This window comes from Pelodiscus sinensis, chromosome 20 (assembly GCF_049634645.1).
Source record: "Pelodiscus sinensis isolate JC-2024 chromosome 20, ASM4963464v1, whole genome shotgun sequence".
NCBI lineage: Eukaryota > Metazoa > Chordata > Testudines > Trionychidae > Pelodiscus > Pelodiscus sinensis.
The window spans coordinates 4,885,588-4,901,944 of NC_134730.1; the positions used below are offsets into that span (position 1 = coordinate 4,885,588).

At 44.6% G+C, this 16,357-nt stretch overlaps 1 protein-coding gene across 1 annotated transcript in view; it reads right to left on the minus strand.

Annotated features, from left to right (window-relative positions):
• METRNL (meteorin like, glial cell differentiation regulator) overlaps window positions 1-14,821 on the minus strand; it is a 37,166-nt gene extending 22,345 nt beyond the window's left edge. The window contains exons 1-2 of the mRNA XM_006118705.4: window positions 14,488-14,821; window positions 6,520-6,908 (exon numbers count right to left, since the gene is read on the minus strand). Coding sequence (XP_006118767.2) covers window positions 6,520-6,908; window positions 14,488-14,597 — 499 coding nt within the window. The 5' untranslated portion in view covers window positions 14,598-14,821. The remainder of the gene's footprint in view (window positions 1-6,519; window positions 6,909-14,487) is intronic.
• Between the last annotated feature and the right edge of the window lie 1,536 nt (window positions 14,822-16,357).

The following is a 16,357-nucleotide window of genomic DNA, read 5'->3' on the forward strand; positions in this document are numbered from 1 at the left end:
AGTAGACACTCAGCACCCAGCGGCCCCCTCTGACCAGCTGTTTGACAGCAGGCAGGAGGCGCTGGAGGGGACAGAGTAGGGGTGAGGCTCCAGAGCAGAGGTGGGCAATAAGATGGTGGCAGTTCACTAGGGTTAGTTCCCAGCAGGCCACCACTGCTGTATTTACCTGCCTCTCCGCCAGTCTGGGAGCTTGCAGCTCCTGTTGCGATCAGTGTTTCCGGCCAATGGGAGCTGCGGGAACCAGTGTCCCAATCGGTGCTGCTCCCCACAATCCCCATTAGCCGGGAACGGCGATCCTCAGGCAATAGGAGCGGCACGTACCAGGACTGAGGCGGTGCAGGTAAGCAGAGAGGCGGTGGCCCACCAGAGGCTAACCCTGGGGAATCAGATCCAGGCCACCTCTGCTCCAGGGAAGTTGAAGAGTGGGGTCAGGGCCTCAAAGCAGAGCGAGGGTGGAGCAGCCGCCCAGAAAAGCCTGTGGCTATTGGTGTAAATGGAAACATTACAAGAATCTCACTTAGCACAAGCAGAGATTACTCTGGCCTCTCAAAGGCCACTGGTCAGAACATCGCAGGACATCAATTCTGAAGTTGAGCAACAAACCTTCTAAGAACATGGGGTCAAAGCCCGCTGAAATTAATGGAGGGACTCCCATTGACTCAACTGAGCTTTGGATCAGTCTAAAATGGATGAAAAGTCAGAGTCCAACCAGTGTATCTAGGGGCTCAAGGTAGCAATGCTGCTTGATGGCCAAAGCAAAATGCAGGACAATGTAGCACTTTAAAGACTAACAAGATGGTTTATTAGATGATGAGCTTTTGTGGGCCAGACCCACTTCCTCAGATCAAATAGTGGAAGAAAATAGTCACAACCATATATACCAAAGGATACAATTAAAAAAAATGAACACATATGAAAAGGACAAATCACATTTCAGAACAGGAGGGGGATACGGGGGGGGGGGGGGAGGAAAGGAAGGAAGGTAAGTGTCTGTGAATTGATGATATTAGAATTGATGATATTAGAGGCCAAGCACTAGTAAGCAAAAATGCACACAACAATACATCTGCCCCTTTTTGACCAGAGAATCAGCAATAAACTCAGCAACTACTTTGTGTATCTGGAGGATAATGCATGAAATTAAGGTTGCCAAACTTTAAACATCACCCAAAGGCCAACATAACCGGTCTTGCAGATTGCTAACTTGCATAAAAACAGCCAATTAGGTACAACCTGAAGAGACACTCCCAGTGGGTAATGATCAAGCCTGATCTAAACTGGCCTCTCAAGATAAACTGGAGCATAGCACTAGTTTCTGTAGATTGCATCCACATATTACAGACAATTGTGGGATGCTCTGTTTAAGAAGACTGACTAAAAGTGCAGTCTATGCTAAATAAGAAACCTGGAGGAGTCAATCTTGGAAAACCTGTTTTCCTCACAAGAAATGTGAGCCCAAATTCATCCTTGGCACAAATGCACTCCAGTCGGGTGGAGTTACACAATGAATGCATTTGCCTTCTTGTGTGTTACCGTAGTTCTTTTAACTAATGGAAAAAAAGTATTTTTGCAAGTGGTCACATGAATAAAAATCACTAAAACAATAAACTCTATGCTATAAATCATCCTGTACTGAATGACTAATCTGGATTACAACTCGGACTCTCTTCAGCAACCTTAGAAAATATGATGAATGAAGCTATGCAGATTTGCAGCCAAGGAAAGGGCTGAACCAAGAGATTTAGGAAATCTTAAAGCACAAAGTTTTTTGACTGCTCTAAGAAGATTAAGAAGCCTGTCCAGAATCTGCGTTTTTCCCTACATTATTTGCTGAATTCCAATTAAATGAGAAAGAATGACTGTAAACTAATAAAACTCTGGATCCTCTAATTAAATCACAGACATCCTGCCAAGAAGTGCTGATTTACTGATGCACCCTGCAATGTCAGAATTCTGGGAGGCACAGTAGGTCACCAGAAGCATTAAACAGATGACTTGTACACTTTCATCAGAGCTCAGATGCCAGATTTTAGACTACCTGATTGCATTAAATATTCTAGTTTGAGGAATGGAAAAGTTCAAGATAACTGTGGTCAAGTATTTGTCATTTAACTCGTTTCATGTTGTTATTTTGTTCTTTGTGTTTTAAAATACACTGCTTAGTTTAGAGCACTGGAAAGTGCAAGATTAGCAGTACTGGCTAGGTCCAGGAAATGGGAAAATATTTCTTTACATTTCTGATAGCGCATCTCAACTTTGATCTGCAGCAGTAACTCTAATCGCAGGCATCTCTTCAAGTAGATGCTTCCACCTGCGTTAAACTCTGCCAGACTGTGACTAGCAGAAGATCAGGTTTACTATTCCATTTGCAAGAATCATAGTCAGAATCCTAGCATATGCTAAAGTAACAAACAGTCCCATTGGCTAGAAACGTGCCCTCAGATCAGGCTTTCAGCGTATGCATGGTAAAGGTTTGCCTTGGTTGGGGCTTTTTTCTCAGTAGAAGAAATAGTAGTTGAGAAAGCAACTGACTGTAAACTTATCTTCCAGACAAGCAGAAACCTAATAGGCAATTGCAAAGGAAGTCATTTGCAATAAAATGAGCAAGACATCTTGACAGATCTATTGTAGGTATATGCAGCTTCTTGTTTTGCAGCTCCCCCCAGACATATACGTATTTACAGAATTTAAATCAGGTTCATTTGACTGTTGGCAGAAATCACATGGTGAAAGCATATGAAGAGAATGCCTTCAGGAACTACGGCTTCCAAAACCAGATAATTTAGAATATAACTTGAAAATCCCTGGAGTTTGATCTGAAGATTTTGTTGCAGGATTAGCACCCACGGAGAAAGTTCTCTCAAAACAGACACTTTATGGCTTGATGCATGCACATACATAGGCTATGTCTACACGAAAACCACCCCCATTGTGTCATTAGTTTGGCCAGGATAAGCATTTGTGTACACAGTGCTATGTCCGCGGGAGATGCTCTCCCACCAACACACCTACCATCACTTCCTGAACTGGTTGAGCTTAAGACATCTACACAAATTATCTTATGATTTGGTACATCTGTGCCACTGTAGGCCTGTAAGTGTAGACATGACCTAAAACACATCTCAGATCATTCTGGAAAACAGCACTGGAATTCCCCCAGTGGTTATAACTATTAGAGATCTAAAAATCTCATTTTATAAGTTAACCGATTAAATATTGTTTAATTGGTTAACTGATTAGAGGGGGCAGGCGTGCTACAGTCTCACTGGGCTGGAGCGTCCCACCAGCCCCTGCCACTGCAAGCCACAGGGCAGAAAGCTGCTCCAGCCCTACTGGTTAGCCAGAACTGGTACGCCTCACCCATAAAGGTGAGGCCTACCTGCTAACTGGTTAACCATTCACATCCTTAACAACAATTAAAGATGCAATAGTCTTAGAAAAAGTGACTTGATATCCTTATCAAAGGAAAGGAATATGATGACATAGAATCAACAGTTTGGCTTTTGGAAAGCTCAAGATGTGATCTACTCCCACTTCCAAAATATCTCCAAGATTTTAAATAAATATATTTTATTAAAAACTAATAGCACTAGCATAGCTAATTTCTCAAAAAAAAAAGTCAGTCTGCTAGTGAATTGTAAATGGCAAGATCAAGGCAATTATTTCTCATGCTCTAATCTTCCTAGAAGAAAAAATTAGCCTTAGAAAGAAAAAGAAAGAAAGAAAGAAAAAGAAAGAAGCAAAATCTCTTAAAAGCATAAAATATATGGAGCAGATTGTTACAACTTTGATAATATTTCCCACACTCCCAATAAAGACTATTTAGAGTTAATATTTTTCACAGGGGAATATTACTATGCAGTTAACATATGCTGTTTTCAGTATATCAGTCTTTGCAGAAGTGATCTTAATGGAAACAGCTCCTCTGTGTATATTTAAGTGACTTCATTTGTATCAGTTTTAGCAAGCAAGACTCAGTAGATAATTCTCTGTAGACACAATGAATCCTAGACATCCAGCTATAACATTGCACAAGTAGGATAATGAAATAACACAATTTTATTAATGATTTTTAACTATTGGTTTTAATGGCAAATGCGCCACCTATCAGTTATTATCGGTGTTGCAAGAGTTACAAACTACTATATCCCTAACCTAAGCTAACAATTCACCACATCATGAATAGTCATAAACTAACAGCTAGTATTTGGAGATATGATATCTGAACTGACAAATACTAGAATTAGCTGGCAGTATATAAACTATTTGCACACAAAAGGAAAGCAGGAGTCTTTCCTCAGAGAGTTTTAAAAAATGTTATTTGTCATAAAATCACTGTGGAAATAAATTATATATGCAATCTAAGAAACATGGAAGGTAATCAGAATGCCACCATTTATTACTTGGTGTCCTTCACTGGGATCATATGATTCCAGTGCCTCACAATCATATGTTCTGGCTGCCGGTTACTCTCAGGAGTGAGTAAGTTTGAGTTTTAACTTGAAAAACCCTAAATGACTTGAGACCTGACAGGTGATGAGACACCATTCTTTTCCTTCACTGCCATAGCTGAAATCACTTTAAAAGAGGAAAGGCTACTGGCAGGGTATTCCCCATGGAGATCTTAATATCGGAATTTACTCCCTCATCATATATATAGTAGCCCAGTGTCTGAGAGTCTGTAATGCCGAAATGCTGGCTGTTCCCTCTGGGCGGCCCGTGCTGCATGGGGAGCGCAGGACCCAAACGGCCACTTGTGCCGCTTGCTCCCCTGCGGCGGCCCCGCTGAGCGGTGCAGAAGTCAGCCAAGTGCCACGGTGGGAGGCAGAGGGGGGCGGGGCGATGACGTGCGGCATGACAGTGGCTCCAGGCCCCGCCCCCTGGCCGTGAACATCATCCCCCGCCCCCTTTCGCCTCCCGCCGTGGCGCTCAGTTGACTTCTGTGCTGCTCGGCCAGGCCACCATGTGGGAGCAAGCGGTGCAAGCAACCGTTTGGGCTCCGCACCCCCCATGCAGCACGGGGAGTGCGGAGTCCAAATGGCCATTTGGGCTCTGCGGTCCCCCGAGTGAGAGAGAGGAGGGGGAGGAGAAGAAAAAGAGAGAAACACAGAGAGAGGCAGGAGGCAGAGGAGAGCTGAGGGAAAGAAAGGGAGAGGCAGTAGGAGGAGGAGGAGGGAGAGAGACGGAACGAGAGACCAGAGGCTCAGGAAAGAAGACCGACGTGGAGGAGAGACCTGAAAATCCCGTCTTATGACGGGCTAATTGGCTAGTTTGGTTCAATAACAACTTACATCTGTTGTCCTCTAGAGTACGGGGCACATCTCAACTCATAGTACGGAGCACATCTCAACTCATAGTACGGAGCACATCTCAACTCATAGGTTTTAGGAGGACAGGGAACTACAATGGGTGCTCTGGGTAGATAAGAAATGCAGGCCTGACTCCTAGGTCCTATGCACACAGCAGTATTATAAAGGTGTTAAAGAACCCCATCATCTCACTGTGATTAAATCCCTGCAAATACAAAGACAACAAGTACAGCTCCAATGGAGGAAGAAGCACCTTTTCCCTTGTTAAAATAAGGTAATTACTTGTTCTTTTCCTCTCCATGCTAGGATAGGAGAGAGACCATGTCAGTGAAGTAGTATCTTTTATTTATTGAACCAACTTCAGTTGGGGAAAGAGACAAGTTTCAAGTGCTCTGTGTAAGCCTGAAAACTTCTCTCTTTCCCCAACAGGAGTTAGTCAATGAAAGATATTACCTCAGCCACTTTGTGTCTCTGTAAAGATTAATTAGGTCAGCAGAGCAGGAGTATCTGTAAATAGAAAAGAAAACAAACAGAGGCAATTCTTTACTATTCCAAACACTCACTGGGCTTTTAAAACAATAAAAGCTGGGAACAGTGTTAAGCAATAAACAGGAGCTTGATTCTTTTCTGACTCACACTGGCTTTAACTAGATGCAACTTCTGTGGCTATTCCAGGCTTAACATTGCAGCTGGCCTGCTTGCATTTAAAAATTAAGATCAACCTCGTTATGTTGCTCAGTGTGTGAAAAATTCACACACACACACCCACACCCACACCCACACCCCTGAGTTAATCTGACTGTACCCCAGAGGTTGAGGCAGCTAGGTTAGAATTCGTCCTGCAACCATTGCCAGTCAGAGAGATGGGTTAACTACAGGGATGGAAAAACCCCTTTCATCACTGTAGAAAGCATCTGCACTACAGCAACAGCAGCAGTCCTATAGCTGTGCCACTGCAGCGCCAGTAGCGCAGACACAGTCTAAGGATGTGAGGGGAAAAACACGTCACTCCGTTATCCTGCGTCAGTTCTTTGGAATTCAATCCACGTGACTAGCTTTCACACCAAACCCTTCACATTAAGGATTGTACATGAGTATGCCCCCAAAGTGGATCAAGTTCAAACCTTGATGTGTTCCCACTTATTAACTTTACTCTTGGTTACATAACCAGTACAGTGTATGAAAATGAAGTCAGCTGCTCAAAACTCACCAGAAACTGTGTGCAAATCAGACGCTGTCCCCTTGTTTATCAATTCATATTGGAATCCTGTAATTTTCCGGCTAATGTCCTGTTGAGGGGTAGCCTCAACAAACAGGCCCCCCTGATCATAGCCAAAGCAATACACTTTATTGGGGCTGCGATCCCCATCTCGGACCAATAGTTTCAGTTCTCCAGTTTTTTCCAAATAAATATTTGCTCCTGTGGAGTCCTTGAGAGGTTTTATGCAAACAGTCAAATGTTTGTACGAGGCAGATAATGTATTGGGTCGCAGATTGACTATGAGCGCTCCCGTGGGATACATCCATTCTATTGATCCTTCAGAACAGCGGAGGTAGACCTGCTCAACATCCTTCTTGTGAGACTCGTGAGTTAAGCCACTAGGGATAGAGAGAAGAGGGAAGTTAGATGAGTAGCAGAACTATTTAAACATTGTTCATAATCCCAATGAAATGGCAAGTCAGCAAAACTCTTAATAGTATGATTGAGCACAAGGGGCTTGACCCATTGTTGTGGCTGATAGAGATCATCTTGCAAGATCAAGACTAGGGATGTAAAATCCCAATCAATCAGTAACTGGTTACATTGGAGTACAGGATCTTTAGAAAAAGGGGCTTTTTTTCTAAAGTACCCCGTCTAGATGGCGGTTTTACTTTAGAAAAGCCCTTTGTCGAAAGACCATGCGGCTGCCATTATGCAAATGAAGTGAGGGAAATTCAAATCCTGGCTTCATTTGCAATTTCGATCTGTCTAGTTTACATCCCTCTTTCGAAAGGGGGTGTAGTTTAGACGTACCCTTAATGTCCAATGAAAAGTAAAGAATGGACTCGTATCTCTCTTCTAATTGGCAAAGCCTAAAATGTGTGATCTGAGGAGCTTCCATTGCCTGAATGAAGCTTAAAACTCAGGACAGCCTAAAAGAGATCTCCCATGTGCTATTGATGTTTAGTCCCTTGGTATTACTGGATATAGTACACAGTCTGGAAAACACATACACACACATACACAAATCTAAAGGATTTGCAAGATACAGCATGCCGTGAAAGAAGTGGGTAAAAAAACTGGACAGGTAGTCAGTTCTAAACTGAGCCCTGACACTAACTTGCCATGTAGATTAGGGGTGTAAAAAATGTATAAAAATATTAACCTTGTAACTGATAAAAAGTCCTATTGGTTACACGGTTAAACAGGTTACCTGGGGATGTAGGAATAGGGAGTGCTAGAGGGCTCACCTGTCCTGTGGGGCTGCTGGCTTCACACTCCCTACCAGAGTTAAACAGTTTACAGGAACCAATAGCCATCAGCTCATTAGTTAGCTGGTTAAACTCTTCGGCCATGTCTAACTAAATTTGAAATAACTCCCTAAATAACAAAATCAAAAGAGCGTGCCCCACTACGGGGGGAGCCCTGAAACTAGTCCGAGGCAGGCTCTGTTATTGCAGACGTGCTACCTCAACTTAGAACCCCTGGAAGCACTGAGGGGTAATTACTTCAAATTAGTCTGGGGAGTAGTTATTTCGAAATAGCAGCAGCAGAGTGTCCACACTACTGCGATTTCAAAATAACTATTTTGAAATAAGCATTATTCCCTGAGGAAAGCAGGAGTACAGACTTCGAACTAACCAGCCCATTATTTCAAAACAACAGGCTTGGTAGTGTGGACACTCCACTAATTAATTCGACCTAAAGGGGAGGAGAATACTTCCAAATAACTCCCTAGTATAGTCCAGGGCTTACATACCTAATGCAGATATGGACAAATCACTTTCTCTCTGTGCCTCCCCCCCCATGCTTGTTTAAGAGTTTCAGCTTCCTTGTAGAGTTTCCTCCTTGGAAACCTTTAAAAAAGTGAATTTCTCTTACGGAGTGTGCTGTAGCATCTCAAGAGTATTTTACAAATACTGTAATAAGTAGTTAAGCCTCACAACATTTCCTTTTTTATAAGTGTGTAAACTGAGGCACAAAGACTTGTCCAGGATCACAAAGGAAGTCTGTGTCAGAGTCAGACAAAGAACCCATTTTAACATGGCATAAATCAGGATCATGAAATTCTGTTCCCAATTTTTCCCAATTCTTTGGTATATTTAAGTACAGAAAAAAATGATGAAGTTAAACTTTGTCAGCATTTAGACAAGTTACGAGAAGCCATGTGTAAAAAAGGAAAAAACAAACCAACATATGGTTTGCATTTACAGTTGATGTGACTCATTATTGTTAATGTCAGTGTAACCCACTTGATAGAGGTTACACAAAGAAGCTCAGAAAAACTCAGTTTTAATAATACTACAGTCTACAAACATGCTTTTGAATAATCTTGAAAGCCACATCAAGAGCACAAAGGATGGAGGAGAGCGACCAGTTCCTGACCTTTATTCTCTTGCCCTCAGACACATGGTAGTACTTGACATACTCAAGAAACAAAAGTTTCAGTGAGATCTCATATTGACTGCCTATTTATATCTTGTCCACAAAAACTGATTTTTCAATACGGTTTGTGTGTGATGACTCTCAGCCAATACCAGAAATGAAGAGGGTAGCTTTTTATTTCTTTGTCGTCAGTGAAATAAAGAGTCCTAAAGTGATGTGGGGGGTAACGGGCGGGGAGTGAAATTCACTTGTAGGCAGAAGATTTATGCATCACGCAGATCCTGCATAAACTCTCAAACTAAGACTTAGGTAACGCATAGGACCTGTTGTGCTGGTCCTCTACACAGGGGTGAATTTTAACTTAGAAGTCTACTGTTAAAACACATGGGGAAAGGTGAGGGGCAAACACTATAAAACTGCAGCTGCGGCAAGTGATCCCAATATTTAGACTGAATTTTTGCATGGCCAAAAATAAGATACATATTTGTGCTGTAGGTCAAAATGAAAGAGACTGTAGTCCAAGATTCTCTCATGATGCCAATTATATCCTATGGGCAACAAACTGATGCTGAGACAGATACAATGAATACAGACAGTGGAACACTTTGTGTTCTACAGCACCTGGAATTGACTACTATTTGAGGACCAGATGCTGTTCTAGATGGACCATTGATCTGACCCAGCATGGATGTTCTTAGTATATAGGAACCTGTAGCATACATCAAGCTCTGTTATAATAGAAGACTCAAACTGAACAAATTTCAAAACTTGAGACAAACCTGAAGAGCTAGTCCAAATGAAATGGAACACAATACTGCCATTTATCACCATATTGGACATTTGTTCAGTTTCATTTTTACTTCTCAGCACCCAGCAATATTCGCCCTACATGCACTTAATGCAGAGGTCTTAAAAGCTATTTTAAGTCAACTTGAGGTTTTTATTTTCTTTTTTAAATATATGACATTGCACAACATCAGTTGTTTTATGGCTATGTTGATGAATGAGGCATTTTTCCTCCCTCCCCACATTGTGCTGTTTGTTCTAGGAGTAGATCTTAATAAACAATAATTCCTCCTACAGATCCCAAGAGACAGAGATTGATCTACTGCACTTCTCTATCTGATGTTCACTCTTCCTGAAGTCTCAAGCCACATGTCTTTGAAGATCCACTATTGCCATTTGTGAAAGGAAGCCTTGCGTATGACAATGCAACAGGCAATGTTTATAAGATGAGAATGCAGTGGGAAAGAAGGCTTGTAGTAGAAGCACTTATCTTTTACACAATGATCTTCATGTGTAGCTCTGAAAGTTCTTTAAAAATGGGAGACAGCAATGTTATCCCCATTTTACAGATCAGTAAGCAGATGTCCTGAGAGGAAACATGACTTATCCAAAAGTAGCAAAACCAATCCATGGAGGAAGTGGGAAGAGGTCGGAGGTGTCTTTACTCCTAGGGCTTGTCTAAACAAATACTTGTTTGGTGGCAAGTCAAGGTGTAAATCGACCTCACACTAGACTGCCGCATGCAGTCTCTGCAAAGCATGCTGCAGCACACTAACAGTTCCCTAGTGCACATTGAAATACAGAGCTTTGAAATGGGAGTAGATCAAAGCAGGCTAGGGAACTGCTAGTGTGTGGCTGCAAGCTTCATCCAGACACTTAAGAACACAGCAGGGGCAGATTTATACCCCAGCTTGTCACAAACTAAGTGTTCTTCTAGACAAGCCCACAGTCTGAGTTAAAGGCTACACTGGTTAGGTTTCAGTGGGGTCAAAGCAGCACTTTCCACTCAAAGAAAATGGGACATCTTTATAACAAACAAAGTAAGTATGAATACTGATTGACCCACACCATGGAGTGGTTTCTAATTTCCTCAGGGGCTCGGGATCCTCCATTAGGACTTTTAAGTCAGTGAAAGATCTTTCTAAAGACTCCTGCAGTGTAAGTAAATCAGATAGCGCATTATGGCAAACTTTCCGTGGCAAATCTGAGAAACTGAAAGAAATCATGGCAAAGTTTTTTAAATCTGCCTAAGTTATACAGACTAGACAATTTTCATTAACCAACTCGCAATACCCCATAACTAGTCTTCAGAGGAAAGCTGAACTCCCAAAGGCACTTAGACACCAAGATGACAGGCACCTTATAAATAGCTAATGTAGACAACGAGCTATGAATACAACTAATTGATTGCAAAATGCTATACTTTGTACAAAGAATTCATTCCTGACCCCAGGGAGCAAACAGCTTGTGCCTTTAAGCATGAGATTTGATTGCCCTGTCAAAAAGAGTTACAGTATCCACTGATTCTTAAGAAGCAAAACACCTTTTATGCCTCCAGTGGATGATGCACAACATACCCGTCAGGTGACAACTGGATTATAATTGACGTGTACCTGCCCTAGAGTCACTACCTCTTTTCAGAATGTCTAAAAGGTTAACTTGAATCTACATGAAACTGCCTTAGTCTCACCCTGAGTTCCAAATTAATCTGCACTCTGGATATAGCAATGGCAAGTACACTGCTCAATATGAGCAGTTCCACCTATTTTTAAGAAGTCAGCCCTTCTTCTCTTGTGCAATTCGAAGGATCAACAAGGATGGTGTCATTTCCTTGCTAAGCAAAAACGGGGCTGACTGGTGACAATGGGAAATTCCAAGCTTGGGTCACCAATTAATTCAGCCCCAAACTCTCAGTAGAAAAGAATGACTAATTTCTCAGAACTACAACCTGTGGCTGGCATTCAAACAACTAAGTGGCTGAGGGCAGAGCCATGTTCAGCTCTGTCTGGTCAGTTGGAGGGTCACCAGCTCAGATGAGAGGAAGGGGGGAGAAAGAGACCTTAAAAAAATCTAGATTTTTCAGTGTGTGTCCATGATGTTGCCATCTATGCTTTAGGCCTTGTTTATGCAAAATTGAAACACCCAGGGTGGTGGAGTAGAGATGATAGGTTCTGCCCCCAAACCATAGAACCAGGGGGCTAAAAGCAAGATTAGGAATTTGTTATTGAAATTGACAAGGAACTGTAGGCTTTGTTCTGAATCAATTGCGTATTGCAAACACACACCCAACTGGATTTATAATTAAACATTTTACCAAATCACCAAGAGTCACCAGAAGTGCATAAATAGTTGCCAATTGTATGCATCTTTCAGATTACTCTGTACAGTCTAGACCAAGAGTATATACATCCACATTTCACTGCTTTGAGCTCTCTCCATTCCAAAATATCCTTCCATTGCAAGTTAAACCAAATTTTGTTTTAATAAATTCAGATTAAACAAGTGTAATACAACTAGTGTAATAAATGCATGCACTAATGCTCCCATTAAAAATGGGCTTAACCAAATGTGTGTTCTTAATTTAGTAACAATTTTGATTATAATCTAAAATATCTTTATTCACAAACAGTAGAAGAGGTTGCAAAACCATAAAGACATATTAAACTTATTACATACACTTTGAGCATTCAAGAGGTTTCACAACTAGGATGATTAGAATAGTTGTGGCAGCCAAAGAACAATGGCCTAGAATCTGCCCAAATGACACTGGTGTAAATCCAGAGCTACTGCATTGCAGTTACTCCAACAACAGTGCAACTAAAATCAAAATCTGATCCAATAGCTTTATATATCAGTGTGGTAAAACAGTGAGTTCTGTAAAAAGGGTGAAATCTGAATGAAGATAGGTCAAACTGTTGATGAGACATGCAAAAAACCGGATTCTAGACTGTAGTAGTTATTCCTGATTTTTCCCACAGTGTAGAATTGGGCCTAAAACTTTTATCCTATTACAAACTACCCATGTGCTTTGAAATAAACATGAAGAATAAAACAAGGTAACCACCAATAATTAAAACAAAATATCTGAGTCAGACAATTCCTTAATTACATTTCTTTCTGTGTATGATATATAGCACAGTCAACTTTCATCATAAAAAGGACTTTCAGGTGTATTGCATTACAACAAAGTTAATGCCAAAGTTAATGTAGGAAGTCAACAGACAGGAGTTACCAAACAAGTTATTTGGGTGTTAGGTTGCACAGATGTGGAAGGAGTCGCGGGCAGTTGAAATACCCTACCTGTGCCTGCTAAGTTACCTCCTCCTCCTGGCACATTTCTTTGGTAATGCCGATAGCATTCCAGGAGTAACTAACCCCTCTCTCTATCCCACCCGCCTGCCTCTTGCAAAACCAGAGACCAAAAGAGGGGGCAGATTTCTGCTGCAGCCAAATCCAAACTCCACGCACACATACATCTGGCACAACTCTTCCTCTTCCCTCTCCCAAGAGCAAACCTTTCCTTGGCGTCCATGGAAGAAGGATGGGGTCCCTAGCTCTATTTCACGCCAGACTAGGGAGGCTCTCCTAGCAACCGAGAAAGGGACTGGGGTCACTTTTGTGGAGCTACTGTATCTGATCAGGACCTTCGTGCCTTTTAGTTTCAGTATTAAACTGTTGATCTTGAATGGCAGAGGGAGGACGGGCGGGGTGGCAGGGTCCGAGAGAATCCCTGAAGACATAAAATAAACCAGGAATCGGGCCACCGAAACCAGAAAGTTACATGGGGGCAAAATGCAGCAAAGAGAGCAAAGCCGAGACCGAAAATCGAGCCCTTGCCTCGTTGCTCTTAAGCAACCGCAGAGGGGCAGGGAGCATTCCGCCGGCGCGCTGGGGGCGAACAATTGCTTGGGAAGGGGAGCCCAGGGGCATGGGCCAAAGGGAAGGCGATGTTCGGGAAACCAACTTGTCCCGTTTCCCTCCTTCAGCCGCGGGCTGCGAGTGTGAGTAAAAGGGTGAAATCCTGCCACAGATGAAACAGACAGCGTGAGAGCAGTGAGTGCATGAGAGCGCGTAGGGGGTATGAGAGTGAATGAGAGAGAGCGTGAGGGGGAGGGTGTGTATGAGGCAGAGCGTGTGGCGGCGTGAGTGTGTGTGTGTGTGAGAGTGGGGGTGGGGGTGCGTGTGTAAGTGTGAGTAAGTGTGAGTGAGGGTGGGTGTGTGAGTATGTGTGAGTGTAAGTGTGAGTGGGGGTGCATGTGTGAGGGTGTGTGTGTGTGAGTAAGTGTGAGTGAGGGTGGGTGTGTGAGTGTAAGTGTGTAAGTGTGGTGTGTGGGTGAGTGTGGGTGGGGGTGCGTGTGAGTGGGGGTGCGTGTGTGAGTGTGAGTAAGTGTGAGTGAGGGTGGGTGTGTGAGTGTAAGTGTGAGTGGGGGTGCGTGTGTGAGGGTGGGTGTGTGAGTGTGAGTGTAAGTGTGAGTGAGGGTGAGAGAGACAGAGCGGGGGAGGGAGGAGAGGTCCGCTACGGTCAGGGAGCTGCCAACTTTGTGCAAGCCCCCGCCCCGCGGAATGTAACAGCAGAGCCGCCCGGCTGCTGGGCTGGTCACTGCGCTGCCCCCGAGCGAACAGGGAACGTAACAAAAGTGCCTCAAGAAATCCATCCAGCGGCGGGAGACGCGGCAGCTCGGGCGGCCTCCTTCCCCTGGGGCTCGGGACATGCCCCGCTGGGGCTCGGGACATGCCCCGCTGGGGCTCGGGACATGCCCGCTGGAGCGCTCCCCCCCCCCCGCGCCGGCGCGGCTCGCTCCTTACCTCCCCTTCCAGTTGCACAGGTCGCTGGAATACTGCGCGGGAGCCCCCCGGCCCCCCAGCAGCAGCCCCAGGAGCAGCGGCAGCAGCCCGGGCGCCGGAGCGCTCAGCATGGTCTCTCGCGGCAGCCCCTCGGCTCCGGGCGAGCCAGGGAGACGCGGTGCAGCAGGAGGGCGGAATGCGCGGGGCTGCCCTACATGGTGGAGCCCGGCCGGGCAGCCTGCCACCGCGGAGCGCAGATGCCGGCAGAGCCGCTACCCGGCGCCCATCCCGGCAGGCGGCTCCTCGCCCAGCTCCGCTCGCTCTGAAGTTTGCTTCCCCCGGCTCGCCAGACTCCCAGCTGAGGGGCGGGCCGCTGCCCTGCCTCCCGGAGCCGCCCACAAAACTCGGCTCCTCCTGGACCGGGGCCTGCCGGCCAGAGCTGGCAAAACCCGGCACCGGATTCCTGCCACTATGCGAGGCCTCGCGGCACAGGAGCTTCTCTTGCTCACTGTGGTGCCTGAAGCACCCTCTCCCCCCAGCGCTACAGTTTGTTCCCTTCCCCTAGCGGGACACATGCCAGGCCAGCCAAGCCTTCTTCAGTGAGCCTGACCTCCCAGCTTGGTGAAAACCCAGAGAACCACAGGCCAAAGAGCAGCCACCTTCAACTGTTCCCAAAAAGTGTGACCTTCAAATCTCCCCCTAATTCTGCCCCTGCTGATCTCTTCTCTCATCTCCACTGGCATCCACTAGCATGAACCTCGTTGCTCCTTTTTCTCTGTTGTCAGTTGTGACCCATTCCTCCGAAGGCAACATCACTGCCACTGTCCCTTCTAATGTTTTCAAACATGTGCAGAATAAATTTTGTTATGTGCATTGAGGCATGTGTGGATGTGTACCACCAACAGAAACGTGCTGCCGCTGTGGGTGCTATGGTAATCAACTGAGTAGCATTTAATATTTTTTGAGTGGCCACCCAAGCGCACAGCTTACAGGGAACACTGATCACTGTCCATTAATAGGAGCCTTCACTCTACTAAAGTCCTTATGCCATCAATGGGTATTCGATGCTTAAAGTGGCCTGAAAAAAAGGGGATTTTTCTTGTAAGCTGGGAGCAGCAGCAATGGTAAAATAGTGCTTAGTATGGACCCCTCACATACCCAGCTCCCTTACTGCTGTCCAGTATCCCCACCCCTCTGAGATGGGGCAGAGAGTGCTGTCTTTAGTAGAGGAGCCTGGATAGAGGTAAGGGGGCTCAGGCTTGAGCCATAGCCAGGACCCTGAATGGCAGCACCCTGCACCTCTAGTTCCTGCAGTTATGCAAAGCATTGCAGGGTCTGCAACCCTTCGCCCTGTCCTTCCCCTCTTTAACAAGTGGTGGTATCAGAACACCTGTCAGAATTAAGTACAGAGACCAGCATCTGTCATCTGAAGTTTTCTGTCTGTTCCTCTCCTAAGAGAAAAGTTATGTGCAAGGGATTTTCTCTCCCTCCATCCTAGTGCCACCCCATTTCAACTGTGGGTGGGTAGGAGGATAATATGTTCCACGTTGCTTAGCAGAAAAGCAAAGTTGAAGCAGCAAGTTTTATATTTCTGTGGGAAGGACAAGATGTTTGTTGTTACTCTAGGGTCTGTCTGCATTGTGGAAGTTGGGTCATGTGGAGTTACACTTGTGCAAGCCCAGTATGGGGGTAAAATGGGGTTTGTCCCAGTGCAACTTACTGTGGTAACGTATAAATTGCATGGTTTACATTACAGATTTATTTGGGCCAGAGCAAGTTTCCTTAATACAGACGGGCCCAATCTTGGAGAGAAACTTGGGTCTAGCAGCTTTGGGGTGCACAGCCACACAAACAATTCTTTGATTCTTGAGGCACTGCATTTCTCTTGAAT